This window comes from Bombyx mandarina, chromosome 28 (genome assembly GCF_030267445.1).
Source record: "Bombyx mandarina strain Sakado chromosome 28, ASM3026744v2".
NCBI lineage: Eukaryota > Metazoa > Arthropoda > Insecta > Lepidoptera > Bombycidae > Bombyx > Bombyx mandarina.
Window position 1 is genome coordinate 10,418,963 of NC_143233.1, and position 16,677 is coordinate 10,435,639.

A 16,677-nucleotide genomic window follows, 5' to 3' on the forward strand; every position below is an offset into this window, starting at 1 on the left:
TCAAAAGAATAACTTAAATCAAATATTTTAAATGTATGTTATGGCTGAGTGACGACCAACTGGAATTTCTTTGCAGCGGATCCAAGGTCATCGTTCTGTCAACAGAAAATAATAATAATAAACAGTATTGTGTAGGTACGGGTTACTTTAATACGTGCGTATTTGTGAATTCGGATCTTAAAGCGGTCTACACTGGGTAGGCAATACTGAGTCTTCTTCTTTTTCTCCACCTTATCCTTTTTTTTCCTACCTATGCTGATAGCCTTGAGAGGCAATTTCAGCTTCACCCTAAGGTGTGTAGGTGAGCTCACGGGGGTCAAACCGGAATGTTGCTAACACTGACCCTAGCGAGAGCAGTGCTTCGCAGAATCTACCACTGGATCGGAAACGCGACCCATTGAGAAGATCCGGCGAGAAACTCAGTGGGCTGTATCTATGGGTTAATTCGCTCGTCGAGCCCTTCGTCGCAAGCGACGGGTTCGACGAGGACGGTGACCGGTGCTTATGGTGCCTAAAAGCACCGTTAATGGATCAGTAGGATCCGTAATGACGTGCTTTGGGCGACGTCGACGGTTTACCATTCGCCTTATCCCACTAGATGGGGTCGGCTCAGCTAATTTTTCTCTTCCATTCTCATTTATCAGCCGTCATCTCAACACCCACTCCTCTCTCTCTCATATCGTCATTCACACACTCCATCCATGTCTTCTTTGGTCGACCTCTTCCCCCTCTACCTTGCACTACCATTTCCATACATCCTACCATTTCCGGGCAATGAAACTATATGATAAGGAATCCTAATTAGATGAAAACGATTATTCTCCCGTGTCCGCGCGGCTGGTGCTATACTGTTTTTTCCTACCTAGGCTGAGAGCCTTGAGAGGCTATTTCAGCGTAACCTTCACTAGTAGGTGAGCTCACGGAGCTCAAACCTGACGACGTTGCTAACATGAACCCTTGCAAGAGCAGTGCTTCGTAGAATCTACCACCGGATCGGAAACGCGACCCACTGAGAAGATCCGACGAGAAACTCAGTGGGCTAAGCGTACCTACTCAGCTGCGAACCAGTATATATAGTTCTGGTGTGTCCGACCAACAATACCCTCGGTGTATTTCAAACCTAACGTTTTACTTTCGCATCGAGAGTTTGGCGCTGTCCAGTCGGGCACTGCGCTCCGGGACAACAACAACTTTCCATCTCGAATAACAAAGATAAACGAAGAAACACAAAGATACGGAGCGCTTCTTTTTTAGAGTTTATTTTGTGTTTATTTAAGAAAGGTATGTTTACTAATCTTCTTTTTCTTAAATTTGGATTTTTTTTATTTTTTTGTTTATTTCATTTACTTCATATTTTGCATCCGTGTTACATTCATTAACAATTACATTTCATATAGAATACCAAAATTAAATAAAAACAAAAACTACAATTGCGGAATAAAAAAAAACACAAAAAAATGAATGTCAAAACTACCTTAACCTTTATTTAATCTTTTTAAAAATAAGCAATAGTTAAAAAAAATAAAGAAAAATAATAGTACATCATAGTATTAAATATAATGAAAAGTTAAAAGATTTAAATGATAAGATTTTAATTATTAATTTCGGTGTGTATTGAACTCAACCGAGGTCCGCGCTGAGGTTTAATGCTGTAAGTGTTCCCTAATTCTACTTTAGCTATTTTTATTATACCTAGCTTTATCTCATAAGTTTGCACAGTACACGTATTGCTAATATTACCTGTATCTGATTATACATAGATATTACTAACATTATTATCTGCCAGAAACCGTCAGAACGACCGGAATCGTATAGATCAATTCTGATTGACCACAGCTAGAAATACATAGATAGTAATGCTTTATATTTATTTTGATATATCTGCTTTTGAGCTGGTCGTTCAATAGATATCGAAATTAACCTAGCCTAGCTTCGAAGTCTCAGTTGTATGGCATATTGGCTATCCCACTCTTCAAACCCGAATTACTAGGCAGTGCTGTCTATGTATGCGAACTCAAAACGTCCACTAGTCTACCGCAAGTGAAGGCCTGTTGATGATCGCAGCAGTAGCTGTGGTACAGTTTGTCCCCTGGGACCCATTCTCCCACGAATCCTGATCTCACAGCATCCCGGGTAAGAGATGGGGCGGGATGCTCTTCTATATAAGTCTGCACCACTAGTGCAGGTACTAGCGACCCTCCCCAGACATACTGTTGAAAGTGCATGACAGTAATTATAAATGTATTGATTATATTGTTTTTCGTAAACTTTAATATTAAAATTTCATTTCATGCTTTCTTCTCCCAACGTCCCCTGTAAGCTTTCCATCTAAACATAGAACCCCTAATCCACCACTTATGAGTAAAATCTTTGAGGAAATCTTGTATCTGCGCACATTTTTTTCTGTCCAGAGCCTGGTATATGAAAGCTCGTGTTTTTCACATTTGGCTTTCACCTTTGTTTACAGCAAAAAAGTGTTAACTGCTAAACTATGAAGTATGAGGCGCCAGCTATTAACAAAATATTAATGAAAAAGTCTCAATTATTTTACATCACCCCATATTTTCAGCTCAAAAAAGAAAGTAGTAAATGACCGCTATCAAACACACGACCCCGGGACAAGGTCACTAACTACATAATTTGGCAAAGCAACTGACTATTATTTAAAATTCTGCTACCAACGCCAACGGCAGTATTTAATAATAATATTCGATTTCAAGCTTCTACGATATTTTGATCGTAACAAAATATAACAAACAACTTCGTTGGCTATCAGTTAAGCTGTGCTGTCAGCGAATCCTTATGCAGTATATTTTGATATTTTGTTCGTAGAACCATTATGAATAATGTACATTTATGAATTAATAAATGAATTAATTAGTGTTCTAAATCACAATAAATGTTTTTTTATAGCTTAGATGGGTGGACGAGCTCACAGCCCGCCTGATGTTAAGTGGTTACTGGAGCCCATAGACATCTACAACGTAAATGCGCCACCCACCTTGAGATATAAGTTCTAAGGTCTCAGTATAGTTACAACGGCTACCCCACCCTTCAAACTGAAACGCATTACTGCTTCACGGCAGGAATAAGCGGGGCGGTGGTATCTACCCGTGCGGACTCACAAGAGGTCTTACCACTAGATGAAACCGGATGACTTAAGGGCTGTGCCTGGTGGTGTTGTGACGTAGCTATCGAGTGCCGGCGCGGGGTGTACCAGCACTCACTATTATATAATTTTAATAAGACTACGAAGGTCCAATAGATCTTGAGGCCGCGAGCAAATAAGTTCTGTTAATACATAATTATTATTATACTTTGCACAGGTTTCCCTTTTCTCAGCCCAGTCTGTCAACAGAGCCGGTGTAACTGTATATACGGGCTTTTAGCCAAGTAAACAGTAGTTATGGATTAATGTGCTAATTATTACGTATTATAAGTTTGGTTTTCTTTAAGCTGCAGGAACTTTCTCACTATTCTGCATGTATTTAATACAGCTGTTTTCGTAGTGAAATAAATATGTTATCTTTTAAATTTAGAAATTTAAATTTGTCAATTATTATTATTATTATGTGTATTAAACACTGCCTCGCCTGGGAAGACGGCAGGACACACTTCGCCGAAGTGGGCAACAATCGGCCGGAGCGTTAGGGACTATTGGACGAGAAACCGGCGAACTATACGGGCATTATCCAGCAAGACTGCTTTTTGCATTTGGGCCACCACCGACTTTTTGTTGAGACCAAGCCTCTCGAGATGTTTTGAGAGGCTTTTAGGGACCAAACCATTCACCGATACAACTACCGGGATTATTTCCGTAGATACCACCCTCCACATGTCGGTCACCTCGGGCGCCAGGTCCAGATATTTGGTCTTTTTATCTGCTTCGGCGCGCACATGGTTCTCGTCGTAGGAGAGGGTGATATCCACCAGAAATACCCGAGACTCCGTCCGGTCCATCAGCACTATATATTATTATTATTATTATTAAAATTAGGACCAACACGTGTCTCACAATGAGCCATGAAGATCCGAAGCTGGGACTGCAAGTCGGGGAGAAGTACTTCCTGGTGTACTGGCTGTGTTGCTGCTTGTGGTATGAAGACAAGTCCGGTATGCACCTCTCTCTCATTTTTATTTATTTTTATTGCTTAGATAGGTGGACGAGCTCACAGCCCACCTGGTGATAAGTGGTTACTGGAGCCCCTAGACATCTACAACGTAAGTGCGCCACCCACCTCGAGATATAAATTCTAAGGTCTCAGTTTAGTTACAACGGCTACTCCACCCTTCGAACCGAAACCACCACACAATTATGACACACAATAATACCACAATTTATGAAGCTTACTGATATCTTTAGGTTATAATGACAAGTATATTTATTTTTGGTATAGCAATTAGCCGACTCGTTACATTCTATTTTGTTATTTCCCGTAATTGTCCAGATTGCAACTTCAAAATTTCTTATCCATTCTTGGCTGACCTGGTGATATAGTAATTAAATTCCCTTACTGGTAGACCGAGGGGTTTGACCTCTTAGTACAAACATTCGTGTGTCGAATAAGTTTTATTAATTCATTGTCTATGCATCATGCAAGCATATATATATCGGTCTCCAGATCCCATTGTACAGGAAACTCTAACTGTTCGCCAGAGGATCTATTGTTGTTTTATTGAGATGGAGAGATTATTAACTCGAGGGCGTATTCTAGGGTCATTAACTACTCCAGTGCCTTCACAGCCAATAGCTCAAGGGTGGCTGCTTGCATTTCTACCACCTGAGATCATCCGTAAATCAATGGGCTGATTTAATGAGCCATGTGACGCGTCGTACGGCGATTGTGTGCTTACCCCTGCTAGTCACGGAGTTTCTCGCCGAATCTTCTCAGTGGCTCGCGTTTCCGATCCGGTGGTAGATTCTGCGATGGACTGCTCTTGCTAGGGTTAGTATTAGCAACGTCCCCAGGTTAAAGCCCCGTGAGCTACCTACACACCAGGAAAATCTAGTATAACTCCTCGAGGTTACTGGAATAGATAGGAAAAAAAGCTGTTAGTGTCAGAAGAAAATGGCGTCAACAACCAAGTTTGGTCCAGGAGGGTGAGGATACGTGAGGGTGTACCTAGATTTTTATTTAGTCTGTGTTGTCGGTTAAACTTGCTTAGGGAACAAAAATTATATTAATGTATTCAGTGTGGAGTCCTTCGTTGTGTGTAGTTGACAAAATTATGCCCAGTTTTTTGTAGAAGTAAATAAGTTTATTAATTTCAGATAAAGCTTCTAGCAGACACCCGAGCAGAGCCGAACTCAACGGTACGTAGTTACAAAGCTACTTGTAAGATAATGATTACATGGGCCAGAGAATCGCAAATACAAAGTTTTGTGCAATGAACCCTTCAAATATTAACAAACCAATTAGTTCAAATTTTTGAGTGAAAATTAAAGGCAATGTACTGACGTTGACCGCGGCTTATACAGCTGCGAATGAGAAGCGCCTTACATACACATACTACACGCACTAGTAATTTTTTTTATTGCTTAGATGGGTGGACGAGCTCACAGCCCGTCTGGTATTAAGTAGTTACTGGAGCCCATAGACATCTACGACGTAAATGCGCCAAGTATAGCTACAACGGCTGCCCCACCCATCAAACCGAAACTCATTACTGCTTCACTGCAGAAATAGACAGGGTGGTAGTACCCACCCGCGCCGACTCACAAGAGGTTCTACCACCAGTAATTACGCAAATTATAATTTTGCGGGTTTGATTTTTATTACACAATGTTATTCCTTCACCGTGGAAGTCAATCGTGAACATTTGTTGAGTACGTATTTCATTAGAAAAATTGGTACCCGCCTGAGATTCGAACACCGGTGCATCGCTCAACACGAATGCACCGAGCATCTTATTCCTTAGGCCACGATGACTTCAACTGATCGGGAGCCGACGTGGACGCTATGTCCAGAAAGAGTTCCCTCACTCCGGTGTATGACTTCTTGTTGTTAGGTTGTGAGGTGGTGACATTGTAGTGACATGGCGTCGTGTCCACAGACGCGGGTCGCCGGCGCCGGTCGAGCGAGCCTCTGGGCCGGCGGCTGGGCAGCAGCGCGGCCTCGCTGCACCTGCCTACCACCTCCGGGGGTAATCGCCTTCACTGCTACCTTGGAACTAGCTTCTACGGAGCCGTATCAACGACTTTTTTCCTACCTATTTTAGTAGCCTCCAGGGGTTATTCTAGATTCACCGAGCTAGTAGGTGAGCTCACGGGGCTCAAACCGGAGTGTTGCTAACACTGGCTCCAGCAAGAGCAGTGCTTCGCAGAATTTACCACCGGATCGGAAACGCGACCCACTGAGAAGATTCGACGAGAAACTCATTGGGCTGTGTTAATTTACAGGACGGTGGCCGGTGCTTTTGGTTGCATTAACTACTACATCATATTTAAATTAAAATATATTCTACTTCATGAGTGCCGTCTCAAGGAACAACATCGAAGTCTCAGATGCAGAAGCGAATATTAAAATGTCATTGCTTCGTAGCAGAAATATGCAGAGTGGTGTTTACATGTGCGGCGTCAAATCCTTCGTCGCAGGATCAAATTCATGGCTCCATCTCTTTCCTTCATTGTTGAATCTTTTCTTTACATATCTTAATTCCTGGACATAACAGCATCGAGAGTCGCGATCGTTTATTATTAGTTTGAGCATTCAAGTATAGTAATGAAGCTTATCCAAACACAGGCCACAAAAAAGCTCTGTCAGCCCACCGAAGTCACGAAGACATTGGACGCAGGAAGTCTCAGTGTGACAACAAAGAAGATGGACGTTATCACTCTGCTCCCAGCGTCATTGACGAGGTCATACACAGGAGGGACTGGGAACGATCCACTAAGGAACTTTATATCCCTTTGAAGCCCGAACCTAACTCCGATCTGTCGACCAGCCCCGAGGCGCCGCACGCGGAACCGGAATCCTCATCCGTCGAGTGCCTCAGACACGAGGAACAGCCAAAACCGTGCAAGAAACATCACACCAACATCAAATCATCTAAACAGCACAATAATAAAGAAAGTACGAATGATGACGTCAAAGATTCCGACGCCACTGAATTTGCGGACTTCTACAGCGCAGACACTCGGCGAGACAACGTCGACCAGAGCGACGCGGGGCCCGAGGACGTCGATAACGAAGCGACCGTCGATAAGTCGACGTCCTGTACCACCAAGGAAGTGAAGCAGTCGTTGAACGAGTCCATCCGCAGCAGGGAGCGCCCCCGGTCCGCCCTCGCGCCCCTCGACGAGAACCAGCCCCGAGTCTTGGGGTTTAATTTGGAGGATGTCATAAACCAGTTGGACGCTTTAGATCGGTCGGGGGCCGTGCACCACATCGCGGAGTCCCGGGGGAGCGGCGCGGGGTCCGCCCTGCCCCCGCCCGCCGCCGGTGAGTCTGATTCATTTACGAAGCCGCGTGGATATTGTTTGCATGCTCGCATGCTTACTGGAAGGGATTTTGTGAATTTTGATTAATGTGGCATTGAGCGCTAGTGTGAGTTGTTTCATAACCGACACATGCCTACTATATATTATTATACCTTAAGAGGTAGGGCGTTTTATTTGTACTTTACTCAGTAATTGATGTGTATTAGCGGGCTGGGCGTCGGTGTCGGCGTGGGGGGGCGGGGGACGCTCGCGACACGCCAGCGACGGCGACATACTGGCGTCCGCGCACCGACCGCAGTCCACCGCCTTCTCAGGTCAGGGGGGGGGGGGGGGAGGAAGGAGAGGAAACACTGAACTTAACACGTTCATTGCATAAATATGACTAACTTTGTCCGGAGCTCCATCTTGCCATTGTAAAATAGCTGAAAGCGTTAACCGCATTGGCAATGAACGCGTTAACATGTGCGTAGATAGTATGAACAGAAGTATAGCACTAGAGCGGGTAGAAGTACTTAGTAGGCCAGTAGGTAGTAAAGCTTTTCAATCTGTACCTTGAAGTCAAGTTACTAGTGGTTATTTTGGTTAATTTGGACTCGATGGAAGATGGTAAATATCAGACTGAAGGTAAGGTAAACCACTCAATAAACGACTTTTCTGCACTCTCGCACGACACCATTGCCCCACCCGGGACAGAAGCCCGCGCCCGCTGGAAGCGGCCGCACCGCGCGGTGAGAGGGGGGGATCGAGCAAAGATCAAGGACTTTTCATTTCATAGAAACCATCAAATTACCAGTCTTCGTACAGAGCTACAAAGAGCCGCCAGCCGCGGGGTGCCAGGCCGCGAGTCTGGAGACGCGGCAGTAGGTCCCACCTCACTACTCGCGTTGGTCCTCCAGACCCTCCTTAGTGTGAGGATGCATCGCTAGCAAAATCTACTTATTTGCTTCAAGTTTTTTAATTTACAATTACTTTGGTTGATTTGATAATAATGCTGAAAAAGCTTTTGAGTTACAGTCGCCGTACCTAAGATTCGCTTTATGCAGCTGGGCTTGTTGTGTGACTTTTGATGTAAGCTTTCTGTATTACTTTTATAGGTTGATTTGATAATAATGCTGAAAAAGCTTTTGAGTTACAGTCGCCGTACCTAAGATTCACTTTATGCAGCTGGGCTTGTTGTGTGACTTTTGATGTAAGCTTTCTGTTTCATAGATGCCAAACTATACTGTACTATATACTAAACTATACTGGTGGTAGGAGCACTTGTGAGTCCGCACGAATAGGTACCACCGCCCCGCCTTTTTCTGCCGTGAAGCAGTAATACGTTTCGGCTTGAAGGATGGGGCAGCCGTTGTAACTATACTGAGACCTTAGAACTTATATCTCAAGGTGGGTGGCGCTTTACAGTGTAGATGTCTACGAGCTGCAGTAACCACTTAACACCAGGTGGTCTGTGAGCTCGTCTACCCAAATAAACAATAAAAAAAATATTTTCCATACGGTCATTTAAACAACCAAACTCATCCGAGAACTCAGCTGCCTGATCACGGTCTCGCTCGGTCGGACTTTTCCGATCCTCATCAGTCTATTAATGAATGACATCACCGCCGGCCCGCCTACTAGTCTAGTAGGAACTAGTCTTATGTTGCGAAGAAACTTCAGACCGCAGACCGTAAGCCTCGGACAGTAGTTCCGGAAGCGGCACATCGAAGTAAACCCGATGAAAAGCAAAGATGTGTTCTCTCCAAGAGGGAGCTTGATGCGAATCCTTTCTGTGGCCGCGATAACGACACTCGCTGCTCTTGAGCTGTGAGGGCGTCCTGACGGGGCGCTAGGGGACCTGTTAGCATATCATTCACACCTGCGCGAGCCCTCTAGTACGCCCAGCCGTTCCAACGAAGTTGGAGAGGCCTTTGACCCAACTACTTTTCTTGCAGTGCAAAAAAGTATATTAAGCGTTGAATTAAAATAAACAACCAGTCGCGTCATATGAACACAATGTGGATATATTATAGGAACAGAATTTTTTTTTTTTTTTTTTTTTTTTTTTTTTTTTTTTTTTTTTTTTTTTTTTTTTTTTTTTTTTTTTTTTTTTTTTTTTTTTTTTTATTTATTCTATACAGTAAGCTGTCGTAAGACATTCAACCGTAGTTTTGATAAAAACAATTTCGGCGGTGCATGCACATGTCCATATCAATTAATCTACTTAATCTACAGTAGATCTAGAAAATCTTGAGGCACTCTTCTTCTGAGTCTTCTTGTAGTCATTTGGTTGTCCATTAAATGCTTAGCAAGGTTATTGGGATGGGCTTCCAATCTTACGCAATAGGCTTTAGCTCGATGGATTACTTCATCTTTGACTTTTCTAATGGCAAGATCATAATGGATTCTTTCATTTGTAACATACCATGGTGCGTTCACTATCATTCTGAGCGTTTTTGATTGAAATCTTTGAAGGATTTCAATATTTGAGTTTGACGCAGTACCCCACAATTGGATGCCATATGACCAAATGGGTTTAATAATAGATTTGTATAGTAAAAGCTTGTTTTCAACTGACAGTTGAGACTTTCTATTAAGAAGCCAATACAATTTACGTATTTGCTGACCCACCGCAAGACGCTTGGTGAATATATGTTTTCTCCAAGTCAGTCTCCTATCCAGGTACATCCCTAAGTACTTTGCATTTTCAGATTGTGGGATCTCTATATTATTCAAGGTGACTGCAGGACAAGTTTGTCTTCGAGTGGTGAAAGTAACTTGTACAGACTTAGATTCATTCGCTTTGATGCGCCATTTTTTTAGCCAAGTGTTGATATTATTAAGGCTGTTCTGAAGTTTATAAGAAGCTTCGTTTGGATCATCGTCCATGGTCATTATTGCGGTGTCATCAGCAAAAGTTCCCATTATCGTACCATCAGTTTCGGGCAAATCAGCTGTATACAATAGATATAAAGTGGGTCCAATGACACTGCCTTGGGGAACACCGGCATTAATTGAATGGAGAGGCGATATTTCATCGCCGTGTTTAACAAAATAATATCGGCTACTCAAATAAGATTCAATGAAAAAATAAAAGCTGGAAGGAATCTTCTTTTTAATTTTGAGTAAAAGTCCTTCATGCCAAACTCGATCGAAGGCCTGAGATATATCCAAGAAGGCAGCCGTGCAGTATTTTTTTCCCTCAAAAGCTCCATTAATATGTTCAACAAGTCTGTGAATTTGTTCGATTGTACTATGTTTCCGTCTAAAGCCAAACTGATGATCTGGGATTAGTTTTTTCGTTTCAATAATAGGATTCAATCTTGCGAGAAACAGAATCTCCATGACCTTGGAGGGTACAGAGAGCAAACTGATAGGACGGTAAGATTTCACGTCCTCGCCACTTTTTCCAGGTTTAGGTATCATCTTAATTTGAGCTACCTTCCATAAGTGAGGCACAAACTTAAGTCTGAACATAGCATTGTATAATTGGGTCAAGAAAGTAATTCCCTCTTGAGGTAACTCTTTTAAAATAGTTGCTGTTATTAGATCATATCCTGGTGATTTATTAGGGTCAAGATTATTTATGACAGATCTTGTTTCGGATTTACTAATTTTTTTGAAAGGAACCTCAATAACATGCTCATTCAATTCTGATTCATTGGGAGGCATAGCCGAATTATCCATCGCATTTGGTATAAATACATTATCCAGGTGTTCAGCGAAGGCCTTAGCTTTGTCTAGATCGCTAGTGGCCCATGTTCCATCAGATTTCCGTAGAGGAGGTTGGTGGTTTATAGGACGTTTAAGGTATTTGGTAGCCTTCCATAGCGAATAGTCTGTTTTCGATGTGGCATCCAGCTCCTGCATGTATGTATTTGTTTTTTCGTTTCTCTCACGAGCCAAATGTATTTTCAATTTTGTAATACTGTAATTAAATATTTTTTTGTCATCAGGATGCCTCGTAGTTTGCCATCGTTTTCTTAATCGCCTTTTTTCTGATAACAACGTTTTGATTAAAGGAGAACATTGCGATGGTTTTACAATTGGTGGGACGGGTGTCGCCTGCCAAGCAGAATGTTGTACAATAAAGTTAAAATGTTTAACACCGTCCGCAATGTCATCCTCTGTTTTTAGAGGTAGATTGATGTCCAAAGAGCCAGATACCAATATACGAAAGTAATCCCAATCGGTCCTGCAAGAATGCAGTCTACATGCTTTCATTTTCCTGGCTATATTTCGACTGAGCGTTATTATGACTGGGGAGTGATCAGATGAGAGATCAAAACTGGACGTACACTCTATACCTGCATTATTGATGCCTTTTGTGATACAAAAATCTAACAAGTCTGGTACCTTCCTTTTGTCACTCGGCCAATATGTTGGCTCGCCAGTTGAACAAACATTTAATCTTAGTCGTTCAATGCAAGAAAGTAACTGTCTTCCCTTCGTTGTCACAGTTCGAGACCCCCAGCTTGTATGCTTAGCATTATAATCTCCACCAGCCATAAATCTATGTCCTAAGGAATTAAAAAACTTTTCATAATCTTCATTCTTAATGTTATGTTTTGGAGGGCTGTAAAGTGCCGATATGGTGATGGGTCCCACCCAGTCTTGAACAACGATGTTTGTTGCTTGTATTATATCAGTACAGTAATGAGATCCTTCATAGTGCTTGATGTTACTTCTGATTATAATTGCACTTCCTCCGTGGGCGGAGCTATCTGGGTGCATTGTGTGATACACATCATAATTTGGTATATTGAAGTAACTCATCTTGGTGAAGTGTGTTTCTGAGATCAGAAATATGTCTATTTTGTTTACTTCAATGTATTTTTTAACCTCTAAGGTGTGTTGTGACAGGCCATTGGCGTTCCATATAACTATTTTGATGGAATCGAATTTGGTATAAGTTTTGTTGTTAGAGATATAATTAGATTAGTCATAGTTGTTAGTTGTGTCATTATCTGTTTCATCATATCCATTAACTCCCGTATGTCATTACTATTATTGTAGGTTTCATTATATTTATTATTTCCATTTGTATTATGATTGATTGTATTATGATTATAATTATTATTATTAGATGTAGGCATATTTTCTGATAAGTGAGCTGTTATTGGGTAGCCAGCTAACACTTCACTATATGTAGGGTTTCGCTGGCTGAGTTGGGGATTAGATTGTTGTTTAGACATTTTGTATGCAATCTGTGTCTTTTTCTTTTCATATTGTGATGGAAACCTGATTTTCTCTAACTCATAAGTGCAACATAAGAAATATAGTCATTACGATTATTTGCTACGAAACTTCCCAAGTCCGTAGGGGCTTGCGTTGTTGACCCTGGCAGGATCCGGGTGTGTAGCATGTTGGTACAACATCAATTAGTTAATGTAGGGGTGGTTCCTTAGCGCTCTGACATCCTTTTTTTCATTGTTTAGATGTGTAGACGAGCACGTGGCCGTGTACCCATGTGGCTTTGTATGGTTAACAGTGCCCATAGACATCAACAACGCAAATGCCACCGCTCACCTTGAGACATGAGCTCTAAGTCTCTCCTTTTATAGTACAACAGCTCCCCCACCCTTCAAACCGAAACGCATTACTGCTTCACGGCAGAAATAGGCGGGGTGGTGATACCTACCAGTAAAGTACTTGACGAATATTATTTTAATAACAACAATATTGTGTAAATTTATAATAAGTTCACAATTAATCCCGAGCACTCATGGAGGTATATAAGCAAAATGTTACAGGAAATGACATAGTAATTAATATTTATTTTCGAACTTTCAGAAAGTGACCTAGATTTGGATCTTGAAAGTGCTGAAGAAATACCACCAGCATACGAAGAACTCCAACAATACGCGTCTCCTGAGAGGAAGGAGACCGCTATTTAATGGATTTTGTATGTGTTGATATACAGGGTGATGGGTAAAGGTTCCCGATAGCGAAGACGGGCCACAGCCTCGGCCGTGTTCAATACAACAACGACGTGATACTGCGATCGGAAACTACGTTGTATTAAAGCTTCGTTGAAGGCACGCAATGTAACATAAAATAAGTCATTCATAAAGAAATACCCAAGTTTTAAAACGAATGCAATATCATATTTATCTTGTATTGTCATTCGATTTGACGTTGTGTTCAAGCTTTCAAATTATATACAAAATTGAGTCCGGGTATTTGCAGTTGATGATTATTAATGTATCTAGTTGATTTGTGTCCCGGGCTATGACCTGGCGCGGACGCCTACGGTACACTGACGGCTCCGTGGACATGAGCCGCGCGGCCCAGACCTCAAGGAAACTAGTTTACGGCTTAATCTCGCGTTTAGCATTGTCATAGCATAATTATATTTCCAGTAAATACTTTGTAGGGTCTGTAGTCGCGGACGAATGAGGTCGAGTGAGTCAGTATTGTGCTGAATGACTACTGCGACTCTACTGCGAAATCAGAAAACAGGAGTTCCTTCTCATTGACATATTGTGTGGTACAAAAGTCGATTTTGATAAACCAACATCCATTCAAGATTAATGTAGTTCTAGACGTTTCAATTTCATTTCTAAACAGAGAAGTCACATATAATAATGACGTCACTGCTCACATCCGCGAAATCAATTCGGCATCAACCCTCGCGACACCTCCTCGAACCCTCGGGTGTGTGGGACAGAGTCATGGCATTCCCACTCTGTTTCCACTAAAAAACCTTGTAAACTTTATATGACATTTCTATAAAATTAAATTTTCACAGAAACTGTGTACGGCAATCGCAAATCAATCAATCGTACTCGTCTTCACAAGCTGCGTGAAGACGCGTGTCCCGGCCGGGGCTCTCGCTGCGTCGAAACAATTATGTAGCAATTAAGCTTAAAGCTCTCTTGTGTTCTAAAAGATCAGACACTAGTCAGCGTCAAGTCATACAATCTAGTGTGCGAGTGTAAAAAAAGCCAAAAAACTATTTAAAATTAAACCTAAGCCTCCCAATGAGATTGGTAAATTAATAAATTCAATTTGCTTAGAAATTAACGTAATTTATTTAGTATGTAAGTCCTTTGGTGGAACGCGGAATCTGCAGGAGAAGCTGGACGAGTAGCTCTCACAGGACGACGATGCTATTACTGTTGATCGAAAATTGTTGTTAGTTAAGTGTTGATTTTAAATGTCCCGCTTCATTATATAAGTATATGTATATGTATATTCTCAGCCGCGACAGCCTCGACAGGTATTTAGGTGAGTGGCGGTGGGGCACCCGACCGGACCGTGAGTAGTCGTGAGCAGTTGGCACAGAGCCGACAGGGCATTGTGACGTCACCACTGTTGGACTACGGCTACCCGACGCACCCTACCATCTCGTATTGAGTCAATTATACGTATTGTTACGAGCCGGGCCTCACGATAAATAAAAACTCTTCATCGGAATAGTAATTAAAATTCAATTTAATTATCACTAGCATAGAACTATTTTCAATTCGATTGTCGCTATCAATTGTCACGATGCTATAGTCGTTTCCACTGGCTACAATCTTCCAGTGTGCTTAGTGCGAGCTTTTTAACTTCTCGATCGCGTCAAAGTTAACTCAAATTTGTATGAAGTTGGAACAGCGCCCCTGGCGGCAAACGAAGAGAGGCTAAAAGTAAAGAAACTCGCACTAAGCACACAGAAATCAGAATATTCTCGACAGTGCTAGGTTTGTCTGGCCTGTGCTCCGAGAATCCTCGGCGCCATTAAGCACTCGATGCAACTGGGACACTGAAGAAATGATTCCAGAATATTCGAGAGATGCTCCAGTAATTGGCCCCTGACGATAGATGGCGTTACTCATACCGGCTTAACTATATTGTGTATTTTGGTGATGTTCAGTCTGAAGAAGAGACGACGCGAGTCGTCGGACGTCTCTAGGGCTGTCGCGTCTAGATTGTTACAGAGAATTGAACTTTATTACTTTCGGCTTATAAGTCTATCACACGTGTATTATATTTTCACTTCGGTGTGCTTAGTGCGAGTTTTTTAACGTTCTCGATAGCGTAAAAGTTAGCTCATATTTGTATGGAATGGGAACGTTTGCCGCTAGGGGCGCTGTTCCAACTTCATACAAAATTGGGTTAACTTTTACGCTAACGGGAACGTTAAGAAACTCGCACTAAACACACAGGACGTGTGGACCGAGTCGCACACCTGTGTAATACTCGTATAGTATTATTGTGTTGGCCTAATAATTATTCTTGAAAATTTAAATGTAAAATATTTCTTGTTCTATGACATTGTAATTACAGTTATGTGTATAAGTGAATTAATGAAGAGATTCCTTATGTATGTAATTAACTATATAAATATGGGTTATTCTGTACATAATTTAATGTTTAAAATATGAATTATACTAAATGTTATCGTTCTAAGAAATGTTTAATTTCCTGTTGTTTGATATTACTTGAGGGTGTCGTGGAAGTTCTCACCTTGTGCGACAACCTCCTCAGGGCCGGATTTAAGCTTAATGCCGCTCTTGGGCACCGGAAAAAAATCCGCCCCAATACTGGAAATTTACTTAAACTATAGTTTATATATTTTATTTTTCAAAATTAAATAACTCATTTATTGCAGAAACTTTATTATATGTTATAAATATATTCCAAAAACATAAATAAATATTTGTTTTTTTTTCTAACAATTATATATAATTTTAAATTTGGTATTATAACTATATTACATAAAAAAATAATTAAATTTCTTTAATTCCAGAAAATGGAAAAATTGATTATTATTTTTAATCTCCAATAAATTGATTAAAACATTTTGATTATTAATTTTTATCAAAAGTGCCAAAATTATAATTCATAAATAATGGATGAATTGAATTTCTTAAATTATCAATTAAACAGAAAATTATTGATTCATAGAAGTAATTAATTATATTGAACAGTCTTGATAAGACTAAATTTTTTTCATTCACTTTCAAAAATTTGCCGCCCTAAAAATTTTTGTCGTCCTGGGCACTTGCCCCACCTGCCCCTAGTGTAAATCCACCACTGAACCTCCTGTACTCCTTAGCCATCGCGACCCAACCGGCCGAGCTTGGAGCCGGCCTGTAGTTCAACTCACCTTAGGCCATATTTGTGACCTTGGTATAGACGGACAGTCGAGCTCATTACTCTCCTGGTGCTAAGAGGGAACCGTAGTCAGACTCCATAGTGAAAGCATCATGCGTGCATTGAGACAAGAGATCGAAGCTTTGATCGCCTTACAATAAATAGCTTTATAT

The 16,677-nt window shown here is 41.3% G+C and overlaps 1 protein-coding gene across 2 annotated transcripts; it reads left to right on the forward strand.

Moving 5' to 3' along the window:
- Positions 1-1,162: 1,162 nt before the first annotated feature.
- LOC114240162 (uncharacterized) lies at positions 1,163-16,019 on the forward strand. Of its 2 annotated transcripts, XM_089739081.1 has the most exons (7): positions 1,163-1,281; positions 3,998-4,113; positions 5,273-5,314; positions 6,055-6,144; positions 6,744-7,442; positions 7,648-7,755; positions 13,214-16,019. In XM_089739081.1, exons 2-7 carry the CDS (start codon positions 4,017-4,019, stop codon positions 13,315-13,317), a joined length of 1,140 nt encoding a protein of 379 aa, XP_089595207.1. In that variant the 5' UTR covers positions 1,163-1,281; positions 3,998-4,016; the 3' UTR covers positions 13,318-16,019. The 2 variants fall into 2 exon arrangements, with proteins under 2 accessions (XP_089595207.1, XP_089595208.1); XM_089739082.1 differs by lacking the exon at positions 7,648-7,755.
- The last annotated feature ends 658 nt before the right edge of the window (positions 16,020-16,677 follow it).